Source organism: Phallusia mammillata, chromosome 7 (genome assembly GCF_965637545.1).
Source record: "Phallusia mammillata chromosome 7, kaPhaMamm4.hap1.1, whole genome shotgun sequence".
Taxonomy (NCBI): Eukaryota; Metazoa; Chordata; class Ascidiacea; order Phlebobranchia; family Ascidiidae; genus Phallusia; species Phallusia mammillata.
Window position 1 is genome coordinate 23,230,223 of NC_137258.1, and position 13,854 is coordinate 23,244,076.

Genomic DNA, 13,854 nt, shown 5'->3' on the forward strand with positions numbered 1-13,854 from the left:
GAAATATTGACAAGACACTTACCCTTTATGGTGAGAAGAACATACTTTTGTGTTACCTTCACATGTTGTGCACCTTTAATACACATTTCATCAAAAATTTAAAATACACATATTCTCTATATCGCATATAGTCTCAACCGTAGGATACACTACTGGATTACTAAAGTTATAACTTTAAGCACTTGTGTGGTTAAAAAAATAAGTTCAAGATATTACTTGAAATGAGTGGTAAGGCACACTATTGTGGACATTGTACTGTTATTTAAAAATATTTTTTACAAAAATTTAACAAAATCTTGTATGGTTAGTTTCTGCAAGTATTGTTGTTGCACCAACTTTGTATGTTGTCACGTCCAATGCCCAACAAGTATTTACCTGCACTTCATATGGTTATCCTGGACCTAAGATTGCATGGAAAAGGTAACAAAACTTTGTAGCAGGTCAACTTTAAGTTAATTTTCAAGAAAATTATTAATGTTTGCCTCAGAAATGGAATTTTAGTGGCATCATCAACTGGCGGAAACATTTACCAAAAATCCCAAGCTGTTACAGGTTCTCAAACTAAAGCTGTAAGAAAACTTTATGTTACACTTGAAAAATATAGTGAAGCTGGAAAATATACATGTGAAGTTGCAAGTAATGTTGCTGGGCCAGAAAAACAAACAGTAGTAGAAGTTGTAGGTAAGTTCATTAAATTTGCCATTCTGTTAAGAAATGCTAATATTTATTATTTCTACATTTAGCCTCCTTAAATATCAGTACATCTCCAACCTCACATGTTTTCAATTTGGGAAATCAACAAGTATTTATTTGTACATTAGTAGGTTACCCACAATCTGACATATCTTGGCAATGGTAAAAGTTTAATTCAATTGCTTAACTTGAATGTTTGTTTTTTTGTTAGGAATGGAAATGAAGTCAGTTTAACATCTGCTGACAATATTTATCAAACTTCACAAGAAATGATGGAAGATCGAATTGTGAGAAAACTTTATGTCACACTTAAACATATTAGTGAGGCAGGAGAATACAAATGTGAAGCTATAAGTGAAACTAAACTAGCCAGTAATGTTCAGGTTCAAGGTATGATTTCTTTCAGCAATAACTAACATGTGTGATTATTAACAAGTCTATAACTATCACTTCCAGTTGCTGCAAATGTCTCAACATTCCCCACTTCACAAGTTGTTGAATTTGGTATTGAACAAGTTTTCACTTGTACTTCATATGGTTTTCCAATACCTCAAATTACATGGAAAAAGTATGTTTCATTTTGTTTTTGTGTGTTTACAAGTTTACTCTTTAAGGTCATTTATATTTATTTTTTAATTGTGGTAAATGTTCAGATAAGATTCTACTGAACATAGAGTCACCAAAACTTTTTTGCAATTGGTAACTGAGACAAATGTGTTTGCAATGCTATGAACTGTGCATGTTTGAATGATTTATAGGTGTAAAAATGTGAGGTTTAGAAAATTATTACTCTGAAGGTTTAGATTTTATTATGGGTCTACTACCCGGAAGGGGACACATTTTGTTGTTATTTGTTTTGTTGTTGTTGTTGTTTTTTTTTCCCACAGTTTATCCAATTTGTTTTGCCATGTTTTGTTGGATTTGGATGAAAGTTTTACAAATGAAAGATATAGTTATGTAGATGTGCATTCCACTTTGTTTGTCCTAATAACCACAGTATTGACCTTGCTAGCCCCATAAAATTTGTGAGTTTCAAAACATTGTCAGAATTGGCTGAAGTTGAGACAGCTTTCGAAATATACCTTTAATAGGCGTCAATTGTTGTGTTTATCCCTGTCGCCCCAACATTTACCTCACTGCCCTCCTTTGTTGAGCACTATAAACAAAAGGTTTCTGTGTTGTAATAGTGTCATAAACGCAACAGGGTGTGTAACTTATGTTTGTGGATTGCTTGGGGACGCTTTTGCACATGGCAATAAGGGGGTCAACAGCCTTGTGACATCAGAAGCATTAGTGGTTGTTGCCAAAAACGCATTTAGTGGGCAGAATTTTAAAACGTGGCAGATTAGGAAAACTTTTTGCAGAACTGTTGATTGGGGTCATTATGGATTCATATTTTACTAGTTTAGGTGTAGTATTTTCTGCCTGCTAAAACAACTAAGTTTATAAGGCATTTGTTTTAATATGGCACCCAATAGGTGTCAAAATAAGTTTTAGTGTAAGTAGAATGACAAAAAGTGATAAACCACCTATTTTATTAATAACTTGTCATATAACTAATACTTAAACAGACAGAGGACAAGTTAAACCAAACCTGAAATTGACTAATTCCTATTGCTCTATTCCTGTGACATTGTCTGTTGAATAAAATGTGTGATGTATTCAGGAAAAATATTATAGTGTCAACAATTGACGCCAGTAATGTTTATCAAACATCTCAAGAAACAACAGCATTTCTAACCAAAATTGTGCAAAAACTTCATGTTACACTTGAAGATTATGGTGAAGCTGGCACATATACATGCAAAGTTGCAAGCAATGCTGCTGGAAATGCCAAGTCCTCTGATGTACAAGTTCAAGGTAGGGTGTTTAGCATTCTGAAATTTTTTTATTTATTATGGATTTTTTTTATTTGACATTTAAAAAAAATATTAAAACATGCCCATTATTCTTGTAGTATAAATGTAAAAGCATTGAACCAAAAAACCTTATAGGTCAAAACAATGTGCACTGTGTGCAGCATGTTCATTATCAATATGTTAGTACAAATAGGCCAGCAATGATAAAAATTTAATCATCTTGTTTGTTTGTGTATGTTTTTAAATGTGCTGCATAACTTTTTCATGAACTGCAATTAAACTCTTTTTTTACATCCCAGTTAATTCAAATCTAACTGCTTTACCCCTTACAAATGTTGTGACATTTGGAGTTAAAAATAATCTTACTTGTACATCTTATGGTTACCCCAGACCTGGGACATTTTGGTCAAGGTAAATATTTAAAGGCTTGTGTGCATTTTTCTGTTTCAAATGGATCTAAATGTCTTTAGAAATGGAACTAAAGTTGGCCAAAATTCAAGCTACAATATATACCAGCAACGGACTGTTATTTCATACGATGAAAACAAAATAGTTTGGACTTTATATTTTACCCTCCAACATATAAGTGAAGCAGGTGTTTACAAATGTGAAGTTAAAAAAAATGCTGGTCCGGCCAAACAAGTTGATGTACAAATGCAAGGTGGGTATAGATGTTGCATAAAAAAGTAGACTTTTAACACACCTTTTCTACAAAGCAATGTAAAAGTTATGACACTTATCCTTATGCTTTACTTCCAAAATGCTGATGTAATGTTGTTTTGCATTTTAGTTGCTGCGAACATTTCTATTTCTCATCCAAGTGTTCTGTTGACAAAAATTCATGAAACACTGACATTTGAATGTGTTTCTTATGGCTTTCCTTCTCCCACTGTTACATGGTTTAGGTAAGGTACTACTGTTTATTACGTAAAAAAACTTAAAATTAAGTTTTAACCTGTGATGCTATAAATAAAGCAATACTTGAAGGTTACTCAACTATTGAAAATCAATGTATTTCATTTGCTTGCAAAAGGTTTCATATTTACCTAAAGCTAGAAGTAGCTTTTTTATTTCTGCAATGTTGTGTAGGAATGGAAGCAAAATAGGAAACATGGTATCATTACCTATTTATCAAACCATTATCAAGGAAGGACTTTACAAAACAACATCTCTACTAACTGTGCCATATTCAAGCATTTCACAAACTGGTCAATACATGTGTGTTGCATACAATCGTCCTCGAATGCAAGTAAACAAAACCATACAGTTTGAAGGTAAAACAATAAACAGTACACACCGCACAAGTAGTTTGTAAAGTTTTGAAATACTTATAATGTTTTTTAACAGTTGCGGTCAATATATCACTAAGCAGCACCCAAGTGACAATTAAAGATAAGCAAAGTAAAGACATCAATTGCATTTCATTTGGTTTCCCAGCATCACAAGTTTACTGGACAAGGTGATGTGTTTAATAGTGGTTAGGTTGGCTACAATGTTTTTTTCAGCTATCTAAGCACATTTTAGTATCGATTCATTGATACTATTGACAACTTTTCAGTGTTTTAGAATATGTGCTGCCCTTCTATTTTGTGTGAAGATTTTTGTGATAAGTTTAAATTTTTGGAGGTTGTTTTGCTTTCAAATTTTTTTAATTTTTTAACGTTGTTTTTTTGTTTTACAGGAACTCTTTAAACATTTCTGCACATAAATCAGAAAATATTTACCAAACAATTTCCCAGCCTTTTACACATCAAGTTGTGTCCACACTGACAATAATGTCCGCTGTCCTTTCTGATTCTGGTAAATACATTTGCCATGCAAGTAACATTGTGGGAAATGGAACCTTGAAAATAGTTCAAAGTGCTCTGCAGGTTGATGGTAAAAAAGTTTTCTAACAACCTAGTTTAAGTTGATTAAAATTTTATATTGAAAAAACAACTATTCTTTTTGCAGTTGGACCAATTTACAGGAGTTTTACTAAACCTGGAGACTTCAGTCAGTCACAGACATTCACTTGCACATTTGTTGGAAAACCTCTACCTACTGGACACTGGAAAATCGATGGCCAAACTTTAATGGCAAAATCACCCGCACATATATCAGCTACTAGTAATGCAGACCAACTTATATCAAAACTGCTGCTCAAAAACTCACTTATATTTGGTGGGAACTCTACAGTTGAGTGCTGGGCAACAAATTCGGTTGGAAAATCAAAGTCAAAACTGATTCAGTTTAATACTGGTAAGTAACCTACCAGAGGTGGCATTTTATGTTTTATGGTCTTGAGGACATATTTTGATTTTACTTAAATTTTTGTTGTTAAATATGCGATAGATAAAAAGTTGAAAATAGGGCACAGTGCATATGCATTTAAAAAGAGTGCTTGTAAAACTGTAATAACCTTAATTGTTTGTTATTGTTACTACAATTTTTTTACACAGAGTTTACATACTTAAAGTTTTACAGTTCTGTATTTTTTAAACTTAGATCTACAAGAGGAGAATGGCCAGTATTATGTTCCGTACAACACAAAAAGTAACTACTCACAATCCTTTAAACAGTGCACAGAAAAAGGAGGATATTTAGCATTAAAACTATTTCTTCACAAATTAACTTCCCAAAACAACTCATGGCTGTTCTTTCAAAATGGAGTTTGGGTAAAACATGCAGAAAACAAAAGTGAGTTTGATTTATTGTCAAATACAATTTGGGTGTAAATAAAAATGAATGCTTTAAATTTCTTTTTAGCTGTGTTTAACTTGATACTGTATTTTACTTTTTTGTATTTAGCAGTGGAAAACTACAACAGTCAAGAGTCCTTTAATGAGACTTTGCTATGCAGTGTTATAGTGGCTGGAGGAGAAATTAATAAAACAACTTGCAATAAAACATATCCATCAATATGTTTATTTTCGGGTATGCTATATTCAGGTATGTCGGTGTCTTAAGTCTTGTTAATGACAGTTTACTTGATTTGTAGGTGTTAAAATTCTTGACACAAGCAAGTGTTATGACAACAAGGTTGTTGTGAAATGGAAAGATCAATCAAAGTACAAGGGAACATTTATTTACGCAATATCTGTCGTAAACTTAAATACATCAGTCAATATTAGCAAGACTCTCACACAAAAACCAACAACAAACTTTGAATATGAAATAACTGTTGACAAACTTCCAACTAATACAAACTATATGGTTTCGGTAAGGTTTATTCTTTCTTGACCAATGCAAGTTTTATCCAAATACGGAAAAATTTATTACCTAACAGATGAAAGATTCATATATAAGGGTATCAATTTATACTGTTCTGTTAACATTGCAGTACACAGACCTGGTAACTAGTTATTAGCTAAAAAAAACCTTTCAAAATTATTTTCAGGTAAGAATGTTTCCAAACCACTCTAGAATAATACTTGAAAGCAAAACTGCAAAAACTGTTAGTCTTTTTTCAAACATAAAATCTGAGATGAAGTTGGTTTCTGGGATTTGCAACATTAACATAACAATGTCTCAAACAGCAGTAAACATGATGAAAGTGGTCAAGGTAAATAAAAAATCCTTTTTAAAACATTTAAACAATGTCAATTGTAAATGCATGAAAGTGTTTTGAAATAATGTTTGGTTGTTTAATGCAAATCTGGAATAAATTGCCAATAGGACATCACGAAAATAACGTTTTGTGCACTTGTTTCAGATAAATATTACAAAGTACAGTGAAAACTTAACAATGTCGCAAATCAATTTGGAGCCTAGTACGTCACTGACGTATAACGTCACAATAGACGAACTGGAATACGCGAACGCCACTTTTCAGCCAATCACAGATCAATGTGACAACGTGGTTTCAAAGCTCAAGGGACATTGCGATAAACCAAAAACAGAAACTCAGGGAGGAGAACGTAAATTAGATTGTTTATTACATTTATTGTGTGTTGTACCTTATTCTACCATATTGCAGCAATTGTACCAAGTTCGCCAGTTGGAGAAATTGTTGGTGCAATAGTTGTAGTTTTGTTGCTTGCCGGATTGCTGGGTGTAGCAGCTTTTAAAAGGTAAATTTGTTTACTGCTAGAACTGTGTGAGGTTAACTTACTAATTACAGTCCAATTAGCAACCGCTAACGTTTTCGAAATCTTTTTTATGAAGCTTTTTCACAATATCTTTAAAGATTTGTCTAAATGTTTGCAGCAATAAGTATACAGAGGTTGTTTTCATTATATCTTAACGCTGAGGCAAAGCCTAGTTTAGTATTTTCCGTGAAGAGGCGTTTATATTAGAACTGCAATTTCCTTTGTGAGCAAACTGCTTTAATATTAGAAGTATACAATAACGCATGTGTGGATCTACATGTAGGCTCTGTGACAAATATAAACAATATAAAACAGTGGGCCTAGCTTTATTTGACCAGAGCCACAAATAGTGGCTCTGATTTGACGTAAAGGTTGCCAGGGAGGCAACCGATAGCTTCCTTCAAGTATTTATTTTTGCATGTGTGTTTGGCGCAACAAATTCAAATCGCAACAATCGCCATTTATAAGTGACAATGGCATTCATTACGTTATGGAATAAAGCAATTGTTTTAGTTGTCATAATACTTGTAAATAGGCTTTTCTAAAATACACTACCGGCAAATAGCAATGCTCCGTTAAAAGCCATTTAATTTATGGAACTTCTGTTAATAAGTGCGCGTTTAATGCAATCCATTCCAGTTCTGAATTTGTTATTTTCCTTGAGTAGAACAATGCAAAACACGGAATCCATCTAAAAATATCAAAGTAAATTGCATATTTTACGGCAAATTGCGTATTTGAAAATTGATTGAGTGAATATGTTGCGTTTACATCTTGCCTAAGCATTTGATGGTAGGCTACATTGCTGGTCGTAATGTATTTAGAGTAGCCTAATCTAAGTGCTACAAATCCAACAAAGCAAGAAAAAGGTGTCAGTTTACATCCCTGAGTTATTTGTCCGGTTACGGGAAGTAAAATATTAGAAATGGCGTCATTTAAGTAAAAATTGCCGCCGCCGAACTGCATTACTTTCTCTTTTGTATTCTTATGTTTGAGCTGATTTTGCAGACATCGCATTAATAGCTGGTATGTTGCAAGACAAAATCAAGTCAGGATTATTGATCCTCCTGTTAAAGTGCAAGGTAAGAGCATTTTACTCATGACCATTCTCTGTTTTACAACCAGACGTTAAATGTCCATTTGAACCATTTTGCTTATCATATCACAAAACGTGTTAGCATATTTGCCTTCAGTTTTCTTTGAATAAAGGTATCATGGTGTTTCGTTATAAGGAGGGTGACAGTTTTTTGGTAATAAAACATTTGATAAGTCTGCACGTGTTTGCATAAGCCTCTTTGAAAGCACCAATCGAAGAACACCCGATTTTGGTCGATGAGTTGGAAGATTTATTCACGAAGAGTTTCGAATCATCGCATGCCACTCTGACTCTACAATTTAACGTAAGAAACGAACTGCAGTTTGATTGCTCACTAACGGATCTGTTAACACCAATAAACAGAGGTTTAAATCCGCTAAGTCCCACTTACAGTTATTAAATTTCCAAACATATTTCGTTGCAGAGAATCAAAGAAGTGACAAAGGATTTTGTTTCTGATACACGTGAAGGAAAAAGCAGCGAAAATGCGAAGAAAAATCGATACAAGAACATCTTACCATGTAATGCAACTAAATATATCTAATAATTGCCTTGAGTACTAAAAACTAACTAAAATCTCGTTCAGATGACCACAACAGAGTGATTCTGCCGAGTTCTAGTCAAAATGCAAACGGTTATATCAATGCATCCAAAATAAAAGTAGGTTTATTTTGTGACACTTGTCAAGCAACTTTTTTAAAAAATTGAGCTGCGTCGCTAAGATACATGCAAAGTCGTCATGCTTTTTTTCAATGCAACTTCCGCGGTGTATTCCAGGGTTATGGGAAAAGTGGTAAGTGGATCGCCACTCAGGGACCAACTGCGAACACTGTCAACGATATGTGGAGAATGGTTTGGGAGAAACAATTCAAAGTTATTGTTATGTTAGCAAACGTGGTCGAAAATTGTAAGGTAAGGGTTTTTTGGTTGTTTATCAAGCGCATCGACGTATTTAATTACAATGTACTCTCGCCACTTTGAACAAAAAAACAAGCGTACCTGATTACATAGTGCAGTAGTTCTCAAACTGTGGGTCGCGACGCCCTTGTGCGTCGTTTTAAATTTCCAAGGGCGTCGCAGAATAGTTCTGTTTCGTGGTATTTTGTTGTTGTATCAATACATAACTTTAATAATAAGTTTTATTATTAACTTTTATTTGCTGGTGCGTCGCAAGTCCAGAAAACTTTTCCAGAGGCGTCGCAACGAAAAAAAAAAGTTTGAAAAACACTGACATAGTGGATTATATGTATGGCTCCCTGCGACATTAGATTGCTGGAGTTGCAGTATGCACAGGAAGTAATAGACACATATAGCTTGGAAATCTAAACAATGCACTTTAAGCTACAACACATGAGCTACTAACAACACATAAACTTGTGTTTTACTCGAGCTCTTGTTTTTCAATACAAATTAAGAATTTGTTATTTTGTACACAACCATTGATTTCTTTCACAAAGATCGGTGCTAACCACTCGACCACCAATTTGTTTAATTCACGAAGAATAAAAAAAAATTTATTTATTTCAGAACAAATGTGAACGATATTAGCCCCAACCTGGATCCAGTCAGGAATATGGAAAAACAAAAGTGTTCTTTAATGATGTCACAGAGTATGGATCTTATGTTAAAAGAAGTTTGAGCATCGAGGATCTCACAGATGAATATACGTCGGTGAGAAATTACTGATAACAACGCTTTGCCTGAAACTGGATTTCATAGGATTCGTCTGCAAATAAAAGTGGTCAAAAATGAATAATCTTGTTTGCAAGTTTCTGTTGGGGCCATTGTTAGAGTTTTGTGTATTGCTGACATACGGTCTATACAACAGTTTATACAACAGCTATAATTTAACTAAAATGTTCTTGTTATAAAACGCTTTACAACAGGAACGTCGTGAAATCATCCAGTTCCATTTCACGGCATGGCCAGATCATGGTGTACCAGCGACATCTGGTGGTCTGATGCGACTTTGCGCGGAAGTTCGAAACATGATTGCTGAGGACAAAGTAACGTCGCCGATAGTTGTACACTGCAGGTTAATACATTGGTTGTATATTGCTGACAACAAGCGTCACATTATTTATTATGAAAACAACAAAACACAAAGCAACACAGTACAAACTTCGGAATGAAGTGTTCTTTTTGTTGATGCTGTGACCTTTTCTAAGCAACTGTTTGTGACAGAAACTAGAGATCCTGTCGAGAAAATTGATAATTCTGAAAAAGTCGGAATCTTGCTTTAGTATCAGTAAAATTTTGCTTCATGAGACTTTTTTGGTCTTAGAACCTTTAATGTCTTTAGCAATGTGAAATAAACTGAACTTAAGTGTTTGTTGTTTAGTGCTGGAGCCGGTAGAACTGGGACGTTTATCGGACTCGACTATTTGATCGATGAAATGAACAAGACGCAACAAGTTGATGTTTATCACGTGGTCTACCACATGAGGCAGCAGAGAATGGAGATGGTTCAAACTGCTGTAAGTGTGAAACTGATATTTGGTCTTTTAGTCTGATGCTCTTGACCCAAGTGCAATCTTGGATAGCTTCAATATAATTACCAAATTTGGCTCAAACGTTTTTTGTTTTTGCTTTCTTTGTTCTAAACCATCCTTGTTATGCAGAAACAATATATTTTCCTGCACAAACTGATGGCTGAGGTTGCAATATTTGGAAACACTGATCATTCTGTCGAGAAATTTTATTTAATTTTGGACGAAATTGCCACGTGAGTAACTATCTTAAGGGGTTTACAAGTTGTTTGTTTGTCGAAAAAGAGCGAACCATTTACAAACAATATTTTAAGATGATTAGATGAATTGTCAAACGTTTTGCAGATCTCCTCTCAGCAACGAATCTGTTCAGGAATTTGGAAAACTTCGTCGTTTGAACAATGTGGCTAAATTTTCACCCATTACGATCGAAAGCACTAACACTGTTACATGTAAGGATCCCAGTACGACTTTTGTGCATTTATGCTACTAACTCCGACTCAGTACAGTACAACTATAACCTAGATTTAATACAAAAACAGTCCGAATAGAAGGAACTGAGTAATTAAGTTTGCCAACCTGGACTCGCTTTAATTGTTTTTTATGGTTTCCAGCATAGATATTGTATTTGAAGTTTTTACATATTTTAACTTTTCCAGATCACACATCAGTAGTTGAAATCGACTGGGCCTTCACTATTGGGGTGGGAGTTAACTTATGTTAAAGTTTTGTAATATCATTTTCAAATCGTGTTGATTTATGTATCTTCGGTGAAACTAACTTTTACTTTGTATGTACAGGGTTACAACCGACAGGACAAGTTCATTGTTTGTAAGGAAACATCAGACCAAGCAGAAAAGTTCTGGAAACTTGTTGCTGAGAGAAAACCTGCTGTAATTGTGACTTTGGATGAACCAGGGGTAAAAGAAAGCTTTAGGTTATTGTTTTTCAACTTGTTTGAGCTGTCTACACATTAATTTTTTTTAATGAAAACTGTAGCGAGGTATTTTTTTGAGGTGCATTAAAATTAGATCGAGACAATATACGAATACATCGCATAAGGTGGAAGTAAAAGAAAGAAGGCAATCTGCCAGGCTCGCTGTAGGCATGTTCTGTCATGACATTCTGGTGTATTGAGAGTGGGTAAAATTCGGTATGAAATCCAGAAACACAATATGTCTGGATGTCATTTTTAGTTTTACAAATGTTATCACAGACAGCAAATCCAAATTTTTAAACCCTTGAACAGGTCTTATGTTTACAGGACGCAAGCGCATGGCCCAGTGAATTAAACTCTGCAACATCGTTTGGAAACATTGCGGTCACCTTGACCTTGGATTCGATAGAGAGAAAGAATTACTCTATTGAAACTGTGTACAACGATGAAACTGTAAGCAGTTTATTATTGTTTAGTTGTAATACAATGTTGTTGTTGTTGTTTTCTTTGGGGGTAGAGGTTTGTTAGTGGCTATAAAATTGCCCGTACAATGGTATCAATTACCTTTCCTAGGTTCACTTTCTAGTCGTTTCAAAGCACCTCTGCCGATTTACTGACCCTTTTTGATCACAGTTTTTTGCTTCCTTTTCATTCAGATTGATGTTCATCATTTGACTTTCTCGTCGTGGAACGATAACCACACACTGATTGATGCAAAAGAGCTCGTTGATTTATTTCAGTTGATCAACTCGATACGGAGTGAAGAGAGAGTTCGAGATATATTGCTCTTTGACAGGTCAGTATGAACTTTACTTAAAATTCCTATTTATGTACTGCCACTAAGCATCTAAATGTATACCAGCATATGCCAGTCATTACATTGTGGCGAAGTTTTAAACATTGCTTTAAGTTTTAAACCTTACTATAACATATGCTCAGAATATTGACAAAATTAGTTGTATATTGTATCTTGATTAACAATGCCTATTTGCTGATGCATGGAACGAAACCATGTCATATTTTACCACAAATTAGGTCAATCTGTCCTAAATAAGGCTTAAATTTTATTTTAGGAATCTAATTGTTGTTTCAGGAACGAGCTTACCAGAAGTGGAGTATTCTGCTCCATGTGGAATCTCGTATCTCGGTATAACGTTGAGAAGAAGGTCGATGTGTTTAGAGCTGTTAAGGATGTAAAGGACACTCTCCCTAATTTGCAGATTAACATTGTAAGTGGTAAACAAAAAACGCACACAATCAAACCTAAATCCTGTGTTTCTTAACGTTTAGTCTTATTTTGCCTTTGCATAACAATTCGTAAACTTAAAAATGTAGTCAATTAAATCACGTTTCAAAATATTATCACAAGACTTTTCAGTGTGGCTTCAAATCCACCATTCGCGTGTTACACCCGCAGGATGTGGTAAGGCATGACTTCCTGCTTGAAGTGCCGTAAACTCGAATGCCGAAGCCTTGCTAGACCTTGTCACCAGATGAGTTGATGGGTCGAAGCAGTGTGCATTGTTTGCAGCTAACTTTTCAGTCATCAATATTGCTTAATAAGCCAGCGATGGTCAATGATCATGTTGTCTGTGAAGGGGACAGAAATAAAAATGTTCATTTTACCCACTTTCAGTTTGTTACTATTGTATTTTGTTTCTTGTTGCAGGAGAATTATCAGGATTGTTATCTGTGCATGAAGGAATACATGGCGTCGTGCTCGATATACGCAAACTTCTCATGAAAACTTTTCACCATTATTCTATTACCGGGAAAGCTAGTCTATAAACGCTTTTCATCTCCATTTCCATATATCTTTGTTCATTTGCGTTATTTCACATACTTTTAGGGATCTTAATGCGTTTTCTTTTTAGCTTTTTGCGCTATACTATTTAATAAGGTAGTAAGGTTTGTTCGGCCGTCGGCTGCAAGTTTAATAGATCGTTGAATAACATATTATCCGTTTTTAATGCTTCATTCGCCGTTATAGACGTTTTACTGTTAGTAAAAACAACAAGTAAACTTTTGACTTCTGTTTACTAAACTTATGTGTAATACGGTGTACCTGCTGCACGTTTATCCGTTATCTACAAATTGTACCCTTCACTAATTTGCTCTTCATAACTTTAGTTGTAAAACAACAAGCTTACTTAACTTATGTCTTATACGGTGTAGCTGCAGGACGTTCAGCCATTATCCATCAAATGCGTCCTTCACTGTTTTGCGCGCAGCTATTTCCGACTTGTTGATTGTTTGAGTGCTATTGTGTCGCTTTTTTCACCAAGGAAATAAACTCATCTCTTCATCTTATCTCGTCAAATGCATTCTGCATAATCTTGTTTACTTTCTTGCACTTCCAAAAATCACTGTGTACAATACAAATTGGTCATCGTTATTACGACTAACTGATTAATTGATACCTAATGTAAAAACGTAGGTTTTTTACTTTGCAACTACACCCTTGCGAAATGTAAAACTGTACTGTGTAGAGTAGACCTTAGTAATAATTATACCAAGCCAGTTTTTTTGAATTTAATTTAAGCCTGATTTGATACCAAACGATATATTGCTTTGCATTGGAGGTATCAAGTATTGCTTTATCCTTGATTTCGCCGTGTTGGAAAAAGCTTGTTTTTCGTAACATGCAAGACACCTTTTTAGATCGTAAAAAAACATCTTGTCAATTGCCATAGAAGATTAAAACACATCG

The 13,854-nt window shown here is 34.5% G+C and overlaps 3 protein-coding genes across 3 annotated transcripts; all 3 read left to right on the forward strand.

Annotated features, from left to right (window-relative positions):
* The first annotated feature begins 907 nt into the window (after positions 1–907).
* Positions 908–9,739, forward strand: LOC145237896 (uncharacterized). The gene is made up of 23 exons (XM_080100887.1): positions 908–1,083; positions 1,150–1,261; positions 2,360–2,553; positions 2,852–2,963; positions 3,023–3,213; positions 3,343–3,457; positions 3,642–3,826; positions 3,900–4,011; positions 4,234–4,430; positions 4,506–4,793; positions 5,040–5,231; positions 5,343–5,468; positions 5,533–5,753; positions 5,932–6,096; positions 6,247–6,451; positions 6,511–6,604; positions 7,631–7,704; positions 7,913–8,022; positions 8,143–8,239; positions 8,305–8,378; positions 8,496–8,630; positions 9,246–9,389; positions 9,605–9,739. The coding sequence occupies exons 1-22, from the start codon at positions 963–965 to the stop codon at positions 9,264–9,266; spliced, it is 3,141 nt and encodes a 1,046-aa protein (XP_079957013.1). The 5' UTR covers positions 908–962; the 3' UTR covers positions 9,267–9,389; positions 9,605–9,739.
* LOC145239100 (receptor-type tyrosine-protein phosphatase alpha-like) lies at positions 9,292–10,447 on the forward strand. The gene is made up of 4 exons (XM_080102383.1): positions 9,292–9,351; positions 9,605–9,753; positions 10,060–10,195; positions 10,340–10,447. Exons 1-4 carry the CDS (start codon positions 9,292–9,294, stop codon positions 10,445–10,447), a joined length of 453 nt encoding a protein of 150 aa, XP_079958509.1.
* A 105-nt stretch (positions 10,448–10,552) lies between these two features.
* On the forward strand, positions 10,553–13,539 carry LOC145237899 (receptor-type tyrosine-protein phosphatase alpha-like). The gene is made up of 6 exons (XM_080100891.1): positions 10,553–10,659; positions 11,008–11,127; positions 11,457–11,597; positions 11,801–11,940; positions 12,238–12,373; positions 12,814–13,539. The coding sequence occupies exons 1-6, from the start codon at positions 10,609–10,611 to the stop codon at positions 12,886–12,888; spliced, it is 663 nt and encodes a 220-aa protein (XP_079957017.1). The 5' UTR covers positions 10,553–10,608; the 3' UTR covers positions 12,889–13,539.
* The last annotated feature ends 315 nt before the right edge of the window (positions 13,540–13,854 follow it).